General features: G+C 33.0%; 1 protein-coding gene across 2 annotated transcripts in view; it reads left to right on the top strand.

Annotated features, from left to right (window-relative positions):
* LPIN2 (lipin 2) overlaps window positions 1-19,509 on the top strand; it is a 98,039-nt gene that overhangs the window by 62,872 nt on the left and 15,658 nt on the right. For both annotated transcript variants that reach the window (XM_051970390.1, XM_051970389.1), the window contains exons 5-13: window positions 2,307-2,414; window positions 3,009-3,132; window positions 7,174-7,528; window positions 9,870-9,969; window positions 12,736-12,923; window positions 14,428-14,521; window positions 14,902-14,971; window positions 15,488-15,577; window positions 17,338-17,420. In XM_051970390.1, the coding sequence (XP_051826350.1) occupies window positions 2,307-2,414; window positions 3,009-3,132; window positions 7,174-7,528; window positions 9,870-9,969; window positions 12,736-12,923; window positions 14,428-14,521; window positions 14,902-14,971; window positions 15,488-15,577; window positions 17,338-17,420 (1,212 nt within the window). The remainder of the gene's footprint in view (window positions 1-2,306; window positions 2,415-3,008; window positions 3,133-7,173; window positions 7,529-9,869; window positions 9,970-12,735; window positions 12,924-14,427; window positions 14,522-14,901; window positions 14,972-15,487; window positions 15,578-17,337; window positions 17,421-19,509) is intronic.

Raw genomic sequence — 19,509 nt, 5'->3', positions numbered from 1 at the left:
TTCTTTATCCCAATCATGTACCATCTTTTCCAAGAAAAACAAAACAACAAATCTTTTTAACATTTAAAGCCCTTCACAATCTGGCTTCAACCTACTTTTCCAGACTTGTTATATATATTCCTTTTGACATACTCCTCATTCCAATCAAACTGGCCCTCTTATTGTCCCTCACAAGCAATATTTCATCTTTGGTCTCTATGTTTTTGCACTGGCTATGCACATGCCTGATTGCAATGCATTCTCTTCTCACTCAAACCTTTTCTGACCCATTTTCCAGCATTCCTCCTAAAAATATTTGCTTTCTATTTTGTATAAGCTTACATATGCTTGCATTGTCTCCCCAGTTACTATATAAGTTTCATATCCTCAGTGTATGGCACAGAGTAGATGCTTAATAAATGTTTTTTGATTGATTGATTGACCAAATACAAAGAGAGACTAACAGAGACAGATGGAAATAGAAATCTGGTCCCTGGAAGATGAATTTTTCTCATCTTCTTTAAACCGGTAGGGCCTTTATAACCCTATAGTGAGTACAGTCATTGTGGGGTGATTTTAATCTTGATCTTAATCTTAATCCTAAAGCTTCATATCCTGAATCCCCCTGTTCTTTTTCACTTCCAGCATGAACAGGTAGACAAATACTGATTAACTAATCATCTGACTTTATTTTAGCTAGTTGTTCTGTATTGCATGAGAGGTATTCATGAAAAATGTTCAGATTCCAAATGTGAGTCTAGACCATTTAATAAATGGAACATAATTTCCTCTGCATTTTCTTTAAAGCTTCAAACACATTAGTCATATACATGATAATTTTTCTTAATCTTGTTGCTGTAATACCTGGCAACTGATGGGATCAAAGCCCTGATAGATGACTTTCTCAATGATTAATGGGGTACTCTTAGAGCTAAAGTTTTGCAGCTTACTTGTGCCCTATAATTGCCAAACATATAGTTTAGATTTTCTCTTTTAACTTATTATTGGTATTCTGAATGGGGAAAAGAAAGTGATCAGTGTATTAAAATGATTCTAGATTTGGAATCATCTCATTTTGTAAAGACTATAAGTTTTTTGTAAAGTAGTTTTTACAAGTACTGTGTTAACAGTAGAGTCACAGTACTGGGGGGAAAAACACCCACTAAAACTTTAGACCAATTTCCTGGAAGGCAAGAAGTTTTTTATGGTTCTGGTTCTCTTATTGAAATTTTTAAGTCCACTATCAGAATGAGTGCTTTGCTATCCTTCTTTAGACATATTCTGTAAAATGTAAAAATATTTGTTCATTTCAGTCTGTTCTTTAAGCATTGCAGATTTCCTTAAGCATCTGCAATCTTTCCCTAAGAGTTGGATAGGCATGGAGATTGAACCTGTAATTTTATTGATATGTAGAACTCCTACGTAATCTCCTGGGTCATACCTTTCCAATTTATAGTCTTAGTTGCCTCAAATACTTAGTGGTTAAGTAACTTGGCCAGGGACACACAGCTGGTATGTATGAGTGGTGAGATTTGAACATGAAGTCTTTTTTACTCAAATCAGCTCTCTATCCACTAACTTCTGCCTTTCTAAAGCCCTATAGAAATGTTTCTTGATGTCAGTAAGTTCTGAGATTCACTATTATTTTCCTTTAAGATGGGAATCATCAAAAAAAATTATATCTTTTTCCATTTATATTATATAGTCAGGGATGGTGACTTTTCATATGTATAGTTCCATCTGTGTAAATGGGAATAAGTCATATGTGAAACTGAGTTAAAATCTAATTATGACTAATAGTTTCCCTCTCTTCACCCACAAAATAGCTACAGAAACTCCTGGAAAGCAATAACATTTCATCTACTTTCACAGGTTCTTCCTTACCTTCCCTATATCATGGAATTGGTGCTAATAAATAGTGAAATTTATGGGAGGAAGAGAAAGGATCTAGGCTAATATTTGAGCTAAAAATTTGCCTTGAATAATAGATATATTATCTCTAAATTTGTGAAGTGTGTTACTTATGACATGAAACAGTTGCTATATTTTCTTATAAATCAAAATGCTAAAAATATTTTTAAAATCACATTTCCTCCCCTAAATGTAAGGAGTATTCAAAGTAACTTGTGAAATTCTTTCCTCCATTGTCACTAGTAATAACATCTTCTCCATCATTTTTTTCCTTTTGAAAATATTTTCTATTTAGTAACCCATCCTCTCTCCTTTTTTTTTTTTTTTTTGATTGAGAGAATTGTCTTTGGAGGCCTGCATGTTAACTGTTAATTGTAGTCATATCCACCTTTCTTTCTTTTTTCTTTCTTTCACAGAGGAACTTCAACTACTGCAATGAAGGAGGAAGACTATAAAGAATCTTTGATCTTCCATTCCAGTGATCATTACCCATTATCTGATGGAGATTGGTCCCCTTTGGACAAGTAAATAATTTTATTAACTTCTCTTTTCATTTATTTAAATTCTTGAAGGCAAGAAGGACTTAGGCAGACTTGTTAAATGGCTGTTCTTTTTTTCAGCAGACATCAGATTACCTTTCTGTCTCTTCCTAGTGATAAAAACCTGAGATTTTTCTCCCTGATATGAATTGAATTCTTTTTCTTACTTTGTGTCTATCAACCTCTGTCTAGTTTGTCTGTCTTCAGTTGCAATGTGTTGATATGCATGCAACTCTGATCTTGGGACCTCAAAATCCTGAAATTCTAATCCTAGGTCAGCCACTGACATTTTTTCCTAAACTATGAGTAATTTTAAAAGCAGACAAGGTGTGAAAATGAAGCCATCTGACAAGACTTTGTTTTGAGCTTTTTCAATGTTCCTAAAGATCTCTGGGGTCTTTCTGCCTTGTGAAGGAAAAAACTAAAACTGCTTCTCATTGGGGGTCTTTCTATCTGCAGGGTAAACTTGTAAGTCCAACCCACATGTACCCTCCAGACTTAGAAGAATCATGGCAAACTAAAGGGGCCCGTGGGTTACTTGCCAGTCACTCCCCTTTGTCTTTCTGTTTATGTTGACAGCGCCTTCTCCCAGACCATCTGTCCTAAGAGTGACTCAGAACTTGAAGTGAAACCTGCTGAGAGCTTGCTCAGATCAGAATCTCACATGGAGTGGACCTGGGGGGGCTTCCCAGAGTCTACCAAGGTAATGAAATACATGTAGACCAGATGGCGTTTTTGTATTCCGCAGATTCAGCCATTACAAAGTGTTCTTAAATTAGTGTAAGAAAGCAGGAATTTCAAAGATTTGCATTCACAAAAATGACTTGAGTGCCCTCCTGAGGTTACATAACTCTACTGCAGATATCTTTCCAAGCATTTCTATATACTGTATCATGCTTCATTTAGGAGAGATCCAACGCCATATTGGTACATTTTGAGAAAAGGATCAGAAAAGCAAAGGCAAGCACAGCTGTACTGTTCCGGAAGACAATTTGGAGATGTAATTAAGAAACAATTTCACTTGATCCAGACATATCACTACTGAGCAAATATTTCAGGGAAGTCAAAGACAGAAAGGAAATTCAACAAGTAGGTGACAAACAAGTACAGCAGACTTGCAATTAGAGTAGGTGTCCATAGTTTGGAGAATATGATTGAATAAATTGTTTTATGTATATAAAATAGTGAATATGAATAATGCAGAAAAATGTAGAAAGATCCGTATGAACTGATGGAGACCAAAGAAAACCAAAGTAGGAAGACAATTTACACAATGGAAACATAATGTAAAAGAAAATAATAACATTATTCTAATAACATTAGAGTTCTGAACAATGTGATAACCTGCCTTGATTTAAGACAGTAACTGTTGTTTCCCTTAGCAAAAACATAGGGAATATTAGACATAGCAAATATCTTGATTAGCTTTGCTTACTTATGGTTTTTTGTTATAGAAGAAGGTATAATTGGAGGGGAGGGAATCATTGTGAAGTCAGTGACTTAAAAGAAAAAAGGACATCAATAAAACATGTATTTTAAAAAATAGATTGTCTTGGTGTAGTAAGCATAAATTTGGGGGAAAAATAGATGGTTAATTTTAAAACAGACTATTAGGATGTGTAAATTTGGGGGGAAAGCTGAGTGGGAAGCTTTACTAAATCTTAATAACATTTTTAAAAAGGAAACTGATTGAAAGTTTTAATTTTGACCAAAATAAGAACTAGAAAATGAACAATGAGTTTCTTGAGAGGAAAATAATATATACCAATAGGCTTATATTTTGTTTGGGCAGAGCTGGGCATTATGAGCTTATGTGTAGTTCTTACCACTAAGTTATATAGTATAAATTAAAATATAATGTAAATATTATAATTTATAACATAATAAGCATATAATATTATATTAATAAATTGCTCTATTTCAGTTAACTTGTTACAATGCATTTTTTTTTTTTTTGCTGAGGCAGTTAAGTGACTTGCTCAGGGTCACACATACAATGCATTTCTAAGCATGAGTAGGCTTTAGTGTATTGAGTATTAAAAAAAATTATTTTTTCTACCCATTCTTAAAGTCAGACCATTTTTAGCTTTTATCTAAAAAGACAGTTCTATTCTGTCATAACCTACCTTGTGACATTAGATAAGCAATCAAGAATTGCTACTAAATATAAGTTTGGAGATAATAAGAGGACACTTAAATGTCTTGATAGTCTCATTTCACTTGCCAGACTCAAATGAACTATATCCTGTATCCATAGTCGTCTAGTTCCTTATAGAAAGAGGAATTTGTTTTATCATCTGTTCTCCTAATCAAGACTTTTCATTTTAGTTAGTCAGAGTTTGGTTGTTTTTCAATGAAAACTGAGTTTCAGTGATATTTTCCTTTACATTATTATAGTTGTATATATTTTCTTGGTATCAGTTATTTCACTGTGCGTTTATTTATATGTCTTTCCATAGTTCTTTAAATTCATCATACTTGTCATTTTTTTATGGCCCTGGCAATATTTCATTATTGTTATTTACCACGATTTGCTATGCCTCTTCATAATCTCTTAGGCACTAACTTTGTTTACACTTTTTTTGTTACCACAAAATATGTTACTACTTGCATGTAATTTTTGAGGGAAAGATGGAGAAATGTAGACTAAGTGATAGTATAACTAGGTGGGTGCAGAACTAGTAGAATGGTAATTAATGATTCAATATCAGTTTGCAAAGAAGACTCCAATGTGCCTATGAATTTATGATTGGTCCTGTGCCATTTAACATTTTTGCCATTTGAATAAAATTATACATGAAATTATTTTCAGATTTGTAACTGACTCCGAGCCTTACGTCATAGCTAATATACTGGATAGCAGACAGAATCCAAAAAGAATTTTGCAGACCAGAAAGTTTGGCAAAATCCAACACGATAAAATTTTAAAATAAATATGAAGTCTTACATTTGGGTTAAACCTATTACATTTCCATTTGTGAGATGAGGAGAAAGATACAAATAGGAAAGAATTTCACTGAAAAATGTAGAGATGTTTTAGTGAACTTCAAGCTCAATAAGAGTCAGTAATGTGATATGGAAGTCAAGAAAGAGTTTAAGCATAGTGACTGGTAGTGGGGAAGTTCAGACCACATCTAGAGTAGCTAGCAGAGAACACTTTGAGGAGGGAGAGAAGGGAAACTATGATAGCTTTCTTTAAATACATGAAAGACCCTCACATGAAAAGGGGATTAGATATGGTATGCTTAACTTGTAAGAACAGAACTTAGGATCAATGAATGTAAGTTGTAAATGAGCAAATTTAGACTTGATGTAAACAAATGCTTTCTAAAAATTAGAACTAATCAAAAATAGCATGAGCTTATTCAGGAAGCTGAGAGTTTTCATTCACCAGAGATCTTTAAGCAAAGGCTTCATTGACTATCTGTCAAGTATGTTGTAGAGTAGATTCTTGTTCTGATGTTTAACTGGATGACCTCTGAAATCTCTTCTCACTCTGAGAGGTGATTCTGTATGTTATCCATTCATTGCAGAGTATGTATCTTCATCCAAATAGAAGTCCTATATTTCCTCAAAAATTCGTTTGTAGAAAACCTGAATGTAATCTACAAATGGTGTTATTTTTCATTATATATTTCCAATTTTTTTCTTGCACAAGGATCCCATTTCAGAAGCACAAGTTATATTTAGACCAGTATGATATGTTATAAGTTAAAAGAAGTCAATATGTATTTATTTCATTGTGTTAAAGTGCTGGAAATATAAAGAAAGGGAAAAACAGAATTTACCTTCAAGTTATCACACTAATCAGGGAGACAACACTGAAAAAATATATATGAGATCTAGACGTGGTAGATTAGAGGAAATCTCAGAGGGAAATTTTAACATTTAATAGGGGGAGAGAGGGGGGAAGGATTATACCAGGAAAGGATTCTAAATAGAAGATAAGATTTGAGTTGACCTTTACAGAAACCAAAAAAGCTAAGAGGCAGAGATGAAATAGCACATTCCAGACATGGAAACAACCAGGAAAAAAAAAAAAAAAGCATAGAATCACAAGACAATTACATGTGGTGAATAGCCAGGAGATCAATGTCTCTAAGCTCATAGAATATGTATAGGGAAATGTAAAAAAATAAACAAACTGGAAAGCTTAGAAAGGGCCAAATTGTGAAAGTCAGTAGATTTTATATTTGATGCTGAAAGGAATAGGTAATCACTAGAATTTGTGTGCAGGCAAGGAAAATCAACTTACTCTGTGGAAATATCACTCTGGCAGCTGATCGAAGGGATGGGGGAAACCAAGGATGATGACCAATTAGCAAGCTATTGTAGTAGATAATTAAGGGCCTATTTCATTACAGCTGCTCTGTGTCAGAGGAGAGAAGGGAAAATATCCAAGGGATAATTATAAAGGTACAGATGCCAGAATTTGGTAACATATTGGACAGAGAGAATATGAGAGATTGCAGAATCAAGAAAGATTCTTAGATTACAAACTAAGTAATTTGGGAGAATGATGGTATTCCCAACAGTAATTTATTTTTGAAAAAGGGAAGGGTTTGAGAGGAAAGAGGATATATTTAGTTTTAGACATATTGAGTTTGTTACCTATGAGATGTCCAGTTTGAGATGTTAAATAGACTTTTGGTAATGGGAGACTGAAAATCAAGAGAAAGATATTCTAGTAGTAACAAGTTGATGGTTCTCTTTTTGCTAACAATTATAGCCTATCTTTTTTCAGATCAGCAAGAAAGAGAGATCAGATCATCCTCGAACAGCTACCATCACACCATCAGAAAATACCCATTTTAGGGTCATCCCCAGTGATGATAACCTGGTTAATGAAGTTGAGAAGGATGCTTCAGTGGAAGACACTGTGTGTACAATAGTAAAACCAAAGCCAAGGGCACTCTGCACACAGATGAGGGAGACAGCCGATACGACTTCTGTTGCTTCTGCAATCCTCGAGCCTCCTCTTGATAGCCCACAAGTTTTATCTATGTTAGATGCAGATCCTCTCCCTAACCCATCAGTGGACCCTCCATCATCAGATATAAAGCCAATTACTAAACTGGATTCTCCATCAAAGAAGAAAGGTATTCATTTGCTCCTAACTTTGGAATTAATGGTCCTGATTTTAGATAGTAGATCATTTTGATAGTCTGGGTTTTGGACTGTTTGGGACTGAACTTGATCCCAGCACTAAACAAAAAGTTTAACAAAGAGAGCCATTAGGTCACATATAAGATACTAGCCAAATTACTTATACTTTGAGGAGAAAAGAAAGTATTCCCTTTTAAATTACAGAGGTCACAGAATAGAAATAGCATTGGATCATGGGAAGGCAAAGGATGTGAACAAATTATTTTCAGAAGAAATGTAAACTATCAGCTATCATTTGAAATAATACTCCAAATATAAGAAAAATGCAAATTAAAATGACACTGAGGTTTCACTCTTACACATTAAATAAGTAAAGATTATTTTTAAAATAGAAGTGGTCATTGTAGAAAAGTAGTGAGAAGACAAAATATTAGTACATAGTTGGTGGAGCTCTGAACTGCTGGTTTGCCAAGGAAAGTTATATTTATGGGAGAAAAATCACTCAACTGTTCCTACCCTTTGACCTGGTAAATCCATTACTGAGCATGTGCTCAAAGGAGATCAGTATAAAATATTCTTTTGTATCAAAAAACTAGGAACAAAATAGTTTCCCATTAATTGAAGAGTGGCTGAGCAAATTGTAACGTGATTATAGAGGATATTATTATCATGGAATTTGAGCACCTCAGAGAAACATGCAAGGACTTTTATAAATTGATGCAGAGTAAATGAACTGAGAACAACATACATAATGAAAATAGAAATGTAAGTTGCATATCACTAAAAAGCAGTTAAAGTTGATTGCAATGAACAATATTTAATCCTAGAAAATAGTAGATGTAACATACCCTTTTCAGAAATGAGCTGGGAGGCCTCAAGTACAGAATGTGGAATATCTTGTCAAACTTGTTTGCTTTTTCAATTAGTCGTGCTTAATCCTCCTTATAATATGGAAAATTGGTTTGAGAAGTATGTGAGGAAATAACTAATTTTTTCTAAAAGAACATGGATTCAAATGCTTTTTCTATTATAACTATGGGTAAACTAAATAACCTCTCTGCTCCTCAGTTACCTCCTCTATGAGATGATTTTTAAAAAATGCTTGTACTATTTCTAAGAGTTGCCATGAAATAAAGGGACTTTACAAACCTTAAAGCTATATAAGAATGTCCATTAAATGTCAGCCATTGAATTACTTAGCATACAGTTGACCAGAATTCTTTTAAAGACTCTTTTCTTTTGTGTGTTTAATAAACAAGTTTGTTATGACTATGTTTGGTTCCTCTGTTAGTTTACCTATGATTCTTGACCAAAGAATCCATATAATGCATCAGTAGAGCCCTGAACCAGGAAAGAATCATTCTCATATTCAGATTGAGCCATTATTATACTGGCAAATGTGATAGCTTTCTAGCCACATAGTAGCTTTATAACTATACTTTCTTATATATTAACAATTTCATTTGACTCATTAAGTTAAGCATTTAACTCTAAGAAAGGCATTGTTTGGTCCATGTTTGATCTTAATGTGTTACTGTTACCTTTTAAGAAAAGAAAGTAAGAAAACCTGGGGCTCAGATAAGTTAATTACCTTTAGCAAGAAAATTATAAAACAAGGGCTATAATTCAGATTTTCTGAATCCTAGACCAGTGCTTTTTCCATGGTACCAACTGCCCCAAAAGTGTAAAGTATGTTGTTACTAAATAGATTACAATTATTAACATATTCCCATAGGCAGCTTTGTGAAAATCTCTGATCAGCTATGAAAGAGTCTCTATTGTGAAACAACCATGGCTAAACTTTAACAATTCAAATTTATTAACGGTATCTGTTCTGCATAATGACTTACTTTCAGTCTTAATTGAGCCCTTTGAAGTTCAAATTTTTGACTGTTAAAAGAAATTCAGAGTGTAACCAGTCTCAGTCAATTTACTTTGAAGATTTTAAGTGAATAGTAAAATAATAACTGGCCTTTGTCTCTGACAGAATCTTAGTAGTCGGGTTAATTTAAAACTGATTGAAAGCACACATATATACAATATTGATTTGGGTTAGTTTGGAAGGAGAGTGGTAGAGTAGTAGTTACACAAATCTCTCCAGGACCCTTTTCTGTTTATTATTAGCTATTGAAGCAGATTCATGGTAGAGGGAGGTAAATGGGGAGAGAAGAGTGAAGTGAGTTTCTTTCTCACTAGAAAGGCTTCAAACAGAAACCAGATGACCATTAGGGGGAGATATTGTTAACCATATTTGTGCTCTGGATAAGAGTTAAAATAGATGTCAGCTCTTATATACTGTGCTTTTCATGCTTTTCATTAAAAATGTGATAACAGGTGTCCACAAGAGAAGCCAGCACCAGGGGCCTGATGATATTTACCTAGATGACTTAAAAGTCTTGGAACCGGAAGTTGCAGCACTTTATTTCCCCAAAAGGTATTATATTTAACTGTGTTCTTGAATACTTCTAAGACAGTCCCCAAACTATTTGATAACCTAATTAGTTGTAGAATGACTTATAATCTATTCATAAGAATGGGAATAAAAGACATTGGGCCAGAACTGAGGATTGCTTTTGATACTGGAAAATGCAGAAATCAGATTTTTTTTTTTTTTTTTTGTTATTGTTATTTGTTTTCAGCCTCTGTGTGCTTTTGCAACTCTGCAATTAGCAGGCAAGTACCTAAAAACTGGCTCCAAATGTGAGTTATAGTTGTCCCTGACTCAAATAGCCAGAAGTAAAGCACTCTGAGTTGTAGTAATTTAAATTTGTCATGATCTATATTGGCTGCAGCATTTTGTATCTATTTATAGAAAAAAGTTTTATTAAGCAAATTTAAATTGTCATGACAGAGTTAGGTAGCTTTATAAACCTATTTAGAGGACATTGTATTATGAAGGATTTTTAGCAGTGGGTATGCAAATAATGCCAATTTTAAAAAGCAATCCTTTCTATTTATTAAAGCAGGCCCACCCAGATGATTACTTAGAAACCTATTTATTTATTTATTTTTGCCAATTTTCAATAGTTATTTTGCGTATTTAGAGATCATGTAAGCCAGTTGTTCTTAAATATTTAACCTCATGACTACCTGGTATACCTCTCTACTTTTTTGGGTTAAATTTTGAAATATCTTTTTATAACATACTTGTGAACTGCTACCTGCTGCTAAATTTTTAAATTTTTCTTTGGGTAAATGACAAATTCACTCTAGTGTGCATGTTGATTTTATTTATCAACTATTAAGTAGTTTGAATTATTCCTACAATAATCAACTTTGGTGATGCTTACTAAAATGTCTCAAAGAGGCATTTATTTTATTATTTAAATAGAAATTAGAAATATTTAGTTCTTTGGATTAAACATATTTGGAATCAATATGATAGTATTTGCTAATTAGACTATATGTTATATATATAGTCCATATTTATATGCATAATAACATATAATTAGAATTCCTAAAAAATATAAAGAGAATTAAATAAATTATGGTTTTCTTTTCCAATTTCTCACTAATTTGGAATTATTTTTTAAAACAATTTTCAACAAATGTTTCTTTTTGTATCCAATAAAATATAAGCTCTCTGAGAACAGGGACTGTTTCATTTTTGGTTTGACATCCAATATTTACATAGTATCCTTCACAAATTGAGTTGTTTACCTTCTAGATATGGGCCATAGTCTTCCTCTATCCCCAAAATTGAATCTCATTAATACTCTTATTTATATAAAAACAATTTTGTCCCTGCTCATTTCTATAAAATCTTTCCTTTTCTTAAGGATGTCTTAACTCCTGGGAATTCTTTTTCTCTACCTCCAGTCTTTTAGAATTTTGAGATGAGCACAATTTACGAAAGTACAGCTTTCAAATAATCTCTCAAAAACCATAGTAATTTTCTGCTGGATAATAAAGTACATCTACTTTTCCCAGGATTTAGAGATCAAAATGTTTTTAAATATTATGTTCTTTTTAATGACACTATAATTTTCATTGTGGAAATCTAAATAAGTACTTCTTTTTTACCCCTTTAATTAAAATCAGAAAGATGGCTAATATAACTAACATTTTTGCCTTGTTTTATGAATGACTTTAGTGAATGTGTGCAACATTTACTTGCCTTTTTTGTATGTAGTTTTTTTCTGTCTTAGTGTTCTTTAGTGTGATTTTAAAATCAACTACCTGATATAGATCAGTGGTTCTCAAACTTTTGTTATTTTATATATTTTTATTTATTAAAATTTTATATTTTTATTAATTAAAAATTATTGAGGATGTGTTAAAGTTTTTGTTTGTATGGGTTATATTTATAGATATTTACCATCTTAGAAATAAAAACTAATTTTGAATTTGTAGACCCTTTAAAAGGATTTCAGAGATTTCTTCCCTCCCCCCCCCCCCAAGATTCTTTGTATCACACTTTGAAAGTGTGATATTGTTAAGGTTGATGTAGTTAAGACTAGCAATGAGTACATTTTAAAATCATTTAATAAATAAATGCATACTCTATATTTCATGGTCTAATTGAGGTGACATCAAGAAATGGATAGGATTCTCACCTTGAAGTTGGAAAGACCTAGATTTAAATCATGATATATTCAGGCTTTGTAACCATGGGCAACTCACTTCTTAATGGATCGAGATAATTTCTTTAGACAAAATTCTTAGGGGCTCTAAATAATTCTTTTAAGTTATACATGAATTGCTAACCTGAAGGAAGTTTCCACCCTAAGAATTTCCCTCATTCTTATAAAATTAGAGATTCCTTTCTCAGAAGGAGAGAAAAAGAGGGAACATGGGATCGATTAATAAACATTGTCTGCTATGTATCAGGTACCATGCTAAGCATGGTGATACAAAAAGAGACAAAAGATAGTCCCTGTCTTCCAGAAGTTTAATGAAATCAATCAAATGTAGAATCTGATTATTTAAGTTGTTGTTTAGTTGATTAGTCATGTCTGACTCTTCATGATGCCATTTGGTGGGGTTTTCTTGGCAAAAATACTGGGGTGGTTTACCATTTTCTTCTCCATCCCATTTTATAGATAAGGAAATTAAGACAAACAAGGATTTGCCCAAGATCACAATCATCATTTAGGTGTCAATCATCATGATGTTATTTGATCTAGAATGGAGTTAACAATTTATTAAATAAGAAATGAGAAATTTGTGTAGATATTGAGATAGATATTTTTCTTTCCAGTGATTCTGATCCAGGATCTAGGCAATGGACTGAGTCTGATACTTTGTCTGGCTCCCAGTCTCCTCAGTCAGTGGGAAGTGCAGCTGCTGACAGCGGCACAGAATGCCTTTCTGATTCTGCAATGGATTTGCCTGATGTAACCCTCTCACTTTGTGGAGGTCTCAGTGAGAATGGAGAGATATCAAAAGGTATGTAACAGGAGTACCCTGTCTCCTCCCTTTAGAAAGAAAAAAGATCTGAACTTATACCCTTATTTATAATCTGTATGGATAGTTTATCCTATCCCAATGTTTTGGGGGGTAAATTCTCACTAAGAAAAAATAAGTGTACAAAAGTAGTTTTTAGTTTTGGTTTTATTCTGGATTTGAAAGAATGGGAATGGTGGATTTTGGAATTTGTCGCCTAAGTGGATACAGGATCATCATGTGTAGTATACATTTTAGACTCTTTTTCTTGGTACTCTTTGCCCCAGAATTGTTTTGAGTACCTCACCTATTCAGATCCATGGTTCCCTAGTCCTACCCAAAATCTTTCGGCAGACCAAGAAAGATGGCTTACGAATTCAAAGCAAACAATATTTAATGAAAGAGGATAATAGCAAGCTTATAACAAGGAAATTAAATCAGGTAGCAAGAATTTCAGGGGTCCATTCCTAGAGATTTGGTTTCCATTTCCTCCAAGAAAGGCTGTGAGTCAAATCCACATCCATTTCCTCATGTGTCAATGACCCAAGTGGGAGAAAAATGCAGTTCATTTAAATTCACAGCAAGTTTTAATCATTTAATCACATCTACAAACAGTCTCATTTTAGTCACTTTCAGAGCAACTGGTAAGTATTTCTCCTCTTAGGGATCAGAACTTAAGGATGAATCCTCTATCATATTCAACCATTTTGATTCCCATAGCAGGAATTTGTACCATCAGCATGGTATAACCAGAGCCATCATTTCATGACTACTTTTCCAGGATTCCAGACATTAGTACCCACTTACTGTTTACCTACTTCACATCATTTCACTCCTCACAAAGGCTCCTCCACATTTTTCAACTAGATATATTTCCAGTGCCTATCTAGTCAGCATGTTTTTTAGGCTCACACTTACTTTTTTGGAGATAATAGTATACAACTAATTTTTGCTTTTCACTAATGAATGACACTATTGTCCCAGACACTTGAGAAATGCAGTCTACTAAACAAGAAATTGAAAGATATTGAAATTATTTTATGACATAGTATATCTTCTAACTCTAACCTTACAATACAGCCTCCTTCTGTTTTCCAATTGTATGATATCCAGTTACTAAAGATGTTCTTCATAGCAAACTATGGTTTAGTAATAGTTCCTAATTGTTCTTTGGTAGAATTTTTGTTCCTCTCATTGAGGTCATCTGTGATATATTATGTAGGAGTCTTTTTTGTTCTTTCTCCTTTTTTTTCCCCTTTATTGGGGTCTGGGATTAGTTAAAAGGAAAGGGAGACTGGAATATGAGTCTTCCTTGTTTCCTTTGAAAATGTTTCTGGATTGATTTTTGATGAATACAGAAGTTTAGTAAAAATCTTTTTTTACTGAAAATGTGTTGTAGAATTTAATATTCTTAAGAAGAAATCAGCTTGACTACTTTTTGATCACAGGGACTTGGTGATGGTGTTATTTTTCTAACCAAAGTGATCAAAATTTTTTTGCCTTTCAGAAAAATTCATGGAACATATCATTACTTACCATGAATTTGCAGAAAACCCTGGACTTATAGATAATCCTAATCTAGTGATACGGATCTATAACCGGTAAATACCATTTGTTTCTATGATCTTTTTTTTTTTAAGTAAGAGGAAATGGCAGTAAAATTTTGATGAAACTTCATTATATTTCTTGCTTTGAAGTACGGTATCTAATTTGAATAAGCAAGTATGTAGTGACTTTGAAATGCAAATTCAAACCTGAACTACATTTATTTAAAAATGAAGTGTTGAAATGAATGTTATTTTCTTGTTTTATTGAATATTGCATTTCCAGGGCAATTTGATTCAAAACAAGTATTACTCATGCAACAAAAAGTTAACTAATTCTCTTACCTTCCAACACAAATAGGCTGTTCTGTATGTTTTAAAATTAATTCCACTGTATTATCTAATAGTTTCTCATCAATTATTTGTGTTTATGACAGATATTATAACTGGGCCTTGGCTGCTCCCATGATTCTAAGCTTACAGGTGTTCCAGAAGAGCTTGCCCAAGGTAAGCTGTCCCAAGACTATAGTGCTACCTTTAAAAAGTGTAATATGGATAGCACTTGCAAAACACCCATTTGTTTGCTGAATATTTTTCATTCTTTGAGAGTTCTGTAAGACCAAGTGTTTTTAAAGATTCATAATTCAATACAATTATGTAAATTAGCACACCCTAGAACCACAAAGAAATCAGGCAACTACATTAAATAATAGCTAGCTAGAATTTTGATAGCATTTTTAAGTTTTGCAAAGCATTTTATATAGATTATCTCCTTTGATTCTCCAAACAATTCTGTGATGTACCTGCTATTACTATCCCCATTTTATTTAACCTTCAGCCATATAATAACATTGTCATTAAAGCAGATCTATTGATTTTAAAAGCCTAAACAATCTGCCTAGAAGAAATTGTAACAAGAAAAAAAGTCTGAGCAATTCACCTCCTAGAGCAAGTAAATAAAAGTTAACTGAATCTCACATAATTGGTAAAATGTTTGAAATAACTCAGATCTAATCCTTTTAGGCTACAGTTGAGTCCTGGGTCAAAGATAAAATGCCAAAGAAGTCTGGAAGATGGTGGTTCTGGCGCAAAAAGGAGAATATGGCCAAACAGGTAAGAATACTTTTGCACCTTTTTCTAATTTAATTATAAAGTTTGTATATAGTATTGTCTCTGTTATTAGATTTTAAATTGCCCAAATGTATGGGCTGTATTTTATTCCATCTTTTTTTCTCCCTATGACTTTGTATATAATGAGTATTTAATAAATATTTATTAATTTGACTTGATCATTTCCTTGGCTGGTTTTTAAAAAAAAAGTTCCCTAAGTGGTAAACTTGGAGAGTACATACTGAATCCACTGGAGAGCTAATGGTACTTTCATACATAACCCTCTCTGGAACAAACCCGTACTACTACTACATCCTCTGAAATTCAGAAATAGGAAATGGCCCCTTTTAAAAAGTGAAAGTATTCAACAAAGTTGGAAAGGTCTTTGTGCTTTTGCTTGAAGAGACCTATACTTTAACACAGCAATTTTATCTCTAGAATTTTTCTGGAAAGATATTTCACTGAAACTGAATACTATATAATTATAATACTCAAATTTGGTCCCTAAGAAGAATTGAAGTAATGTACCTCTTTCCTTTCATTAGAGAGGTAAGAGATTATATGTGAAAAATATTGCTTATGCTAACAAACATAGGTGATGTGTTGTTTGGTTTTGCTGACTTATTTTGATTTTGTTTCTCTCCTTCCTCTTACCCCCCACCCTGTGCACCCATTTGACTCTCTGGCACAAAGTAATGCTGCTAAGTTGGAAGGAGCAGGGAAAAAAAAACAAGCAAAGTTTAGACTAGGGAAGAGAAGATTTAATAAATCCAAAAATACTCCTTGATTATTTGAAATATGTTACCTGGAAGAAAGATTCAGTTTATCCTCTGTAGCTCCAGAGGACAGAAGTAGCATCAATAGACTAAAATCAGGATTGTAGGGAAGCTAATTTGTATTGTTAAATGTTCCATGTTGAGTCTTTTAAAATTTATTTTATTTTCCATTTAGGGAATAAAACAAGCATTTCTGTAACTCAGTATTATTAAAAAAAAAAAAAAAAAAAAAAAAAGATGATTGCATATGAAGCTGCAAATCTATCACATACAACTTGCTGTTCCCTCCAAATATACCAAAAGTTGTCATGTAAATTCTTTTTTTCCTTCTCTTTTCTTTCCTCCCCACTCCCTTCCCTAAAGAAGGCTACCTGTCAGACACAAATGCATGTGTATTTATGTAAAATTAATATATGCAAACTTCTATTTATCAGTTTTTAATTTGGATCCTGGTAGCATCTCTCTTTACACATGCCTTTTATTTTTAATGTGTATATTTATAATAATCAAAAGGACTCACTCAACCAGAATATTGTCTACAGTAATAGCAATATCGTTTTAAGAACAACTTTAAGCCACTTTTTTGTCAAGCATAGACACTATCAGAGTTCAGTTATTCCATTCATTGTCTAGACTTAAGAAAGTGATGGAGAAGATATTAATAATGCAGATTAAACTTTGAAGACTGTCTTGTGTACATTTTTTTCCTCTCAGAAAGTAATTTTTTAAACATTTATCAACACACTGCTAGTTAAAAATATAGGCAGATTTTGTTTCACTATAAGAAAGAATAACTTTCTCACAATCAGAGTCTACCCCTTAAAATGGCTGTTTTATGAAGTAGCTCAGGAAGTAAGTGTTCAAACAGCAAGAAACTAGATGATCACTTTTAAGGAATGTGTGATAGAAGGCATTCATCAGTCAGACCTGGTGGATGATTTAACTTTCTACCATTATTAATTTGTGATGTGCTGTGTGTTCTTTAAGCTACCAGAGGCCAAAGGAGGGAAATCTGAGGTACCACAAGCAAGTGACTTGCCAATGAATGCAAAAGAACAAACAAATATGAGGTGAGTGCCTTTTCATTGTCATTTCAGGAATTTTACTTGTTCCCCTTTCTCTGAACTATATAAATTTGCTAATATTTTTCAAAGATTCAGAAGAAATCATTCTGTTATTTGGGACCAGAAAGGATTTTTGGATGTCCTTAGTTGGAAATTATTGTTTTGAATTTAATTTAGATAGTTAACATGTGCTCACTTTGACTTTTCTAAAAACATGTGAAGTCAGATGATGAAAATACAGTATGCTGTAACAAACTAAGGATCTGTCATGGTAATCATACTATTAAGTATTTGATTTTGAAGGATTGCCTTAAAACGGCTCTTGTTTAAAAAGATCTAAAAGAAAAGAACCTGGGAAAATAGATATGAATGTAGCCTCTTAAAATGCCATTTCTTTGAAGAAGCAAACTTTTCTTCTTGGCTCTTTGGAATAGTTGACACAGTAAAATCAAACCAGTATAGTGGCTAGAATTGAATCACTAGATTATTTCTTTTTGTTAGCAACAAAAAAATTGGGGTTCCTGCAGAGTTTTCCTCCATTTTCTCTACCCTTTTCCGATTTAAATTCTTTTTTCCTCCTTCTTTCCTTCAGTTCTTTAACATAGTAATCTTAGATCTTATTTTTTCATTTCATATTCCTTCATCTTCCTATTTTAAGATTGTGAATAAAATCTTAAGGTGGTATTCTTGGCTTTTGCATTAAATAAGAGCAGTTAAATTTTCTTTAAACTGTAACTTTTCAAAACTCAGACATCCTTTAACAAAAGGCCTTAGTTACCTGAACTAAAAATATAATAAGACAATAGCAAATCCTGGACAAGTTTTAATTACATATTCAGATTGTGAGAATTAAAGGAGAAATAGTCTCATTAGCCACAGAAAATTGCTGGTTATGTATTAACAATTTCCAACCAATTCACAAATCTGTTAGATTTTAGAGGTAGTAGAACAATCTTTATACAAGTAACATTTATATAAAAAAAAGAACTCTAAGTTAAAAGAATCCTTGACAATCTGATGTTCTTTTCCTTGTATAAAGCACTATTTATATTTCCTGGCTTTCACTTGAAAAAGAAATTAACAAAATTGTTAATTACTTAGTTTTTTTGTCTTTGTACACTCTCTCTTCTTAATTCATTCTTTATGATGTTGCTTGATTAAGCTTTCATAAGAGAAGAATTCAGTCTTTTGTTTAAAACCCTTCGATGATCTCATATTTACTGTTGAGTGAAGTTCATATTTCAAAAGTTTGGCATTTGAGGCCCTCTATGATTCTTGCCATTCTACCTTCCATCCTTATCTCATATTAATCTCCTATAATTTTTTCCACTCTGGTCATAGTGACTACTCAGCATCCTGTCCCAGGCATTCCTGACATTGTGCCTTTGTTTCCTTATTCCTGAAATTCCCTCAGTGATTTTTGAACTTCTAATTACCCTTCAAAACCATTTTAGACATTGTGTTCTCAATAAAACTATCCCTCATTTTCCCAGTTGGTAATAATTTTGTCAGACAGAATGTCATACATTAGTCTTCCCCTGTATCTTTCAATAATTTGAGGATCAGGGACCCCACGTCCATCACCAAAGCAGAATACAGCTCTTTGTCATTGCAAATGGTCTTTGAGTTGCTAATAACAACATGAACTTCAGATTTTCTCAGTCTGACTTCCAACCTCATTATCCAACCAAAATTTCTTTCTCCAAAGTTATTGTCTAATTTGTCTTTTTCATAATTGACATTTTTCTTAATGTCTTTATATCCTTTGACACTACTGTTGATTTCCCCTTCTCTTTAATAGTCTCTTCTCTCTAGATTTTAATGGACCTCTTCTATCCTTGTTCTTTCCTTTCCTATCTTAACCATTCTTACTATGTCTTCTTTGCTGGATCTTCATCCAAGTCCCTCCTGTTAATGGTCAGAGTTCCTCAAGGTTCTCTTCTTGACCTTCTCTCTTTTCCATATATATACTATTTCACTTGATGTTCTCATCAGCTCTTGTCATTTTAGTAATACATCTCCATAAGTATGACCGTCAGATCTACTTGTCCAGACCTAACTCTCTCCTGAACTCTAGCCTTACATCTCTAGCTGC

This window comes from Antechinus flavipes, chromosome 1, assembly GCF_016432865.1.
Source record: "Antechinus flavipes isolate AdamAnt ecotype Samford, QLD, Australia chromosome 1, AdamAnt_v2, whole genome shotgun sequence".
In the NCBI taxonomy this organism is placed as follows: domain Eukaryota; kingdom Metazoa; phylum Chordata; class Mammalia; order Dasyuromorphia; family Dasyuridae; genus Antechinus; species Antechinus flavipes.
This window is presented reverse-complemented; position numbering and strand designations above follow the sequence as displayed.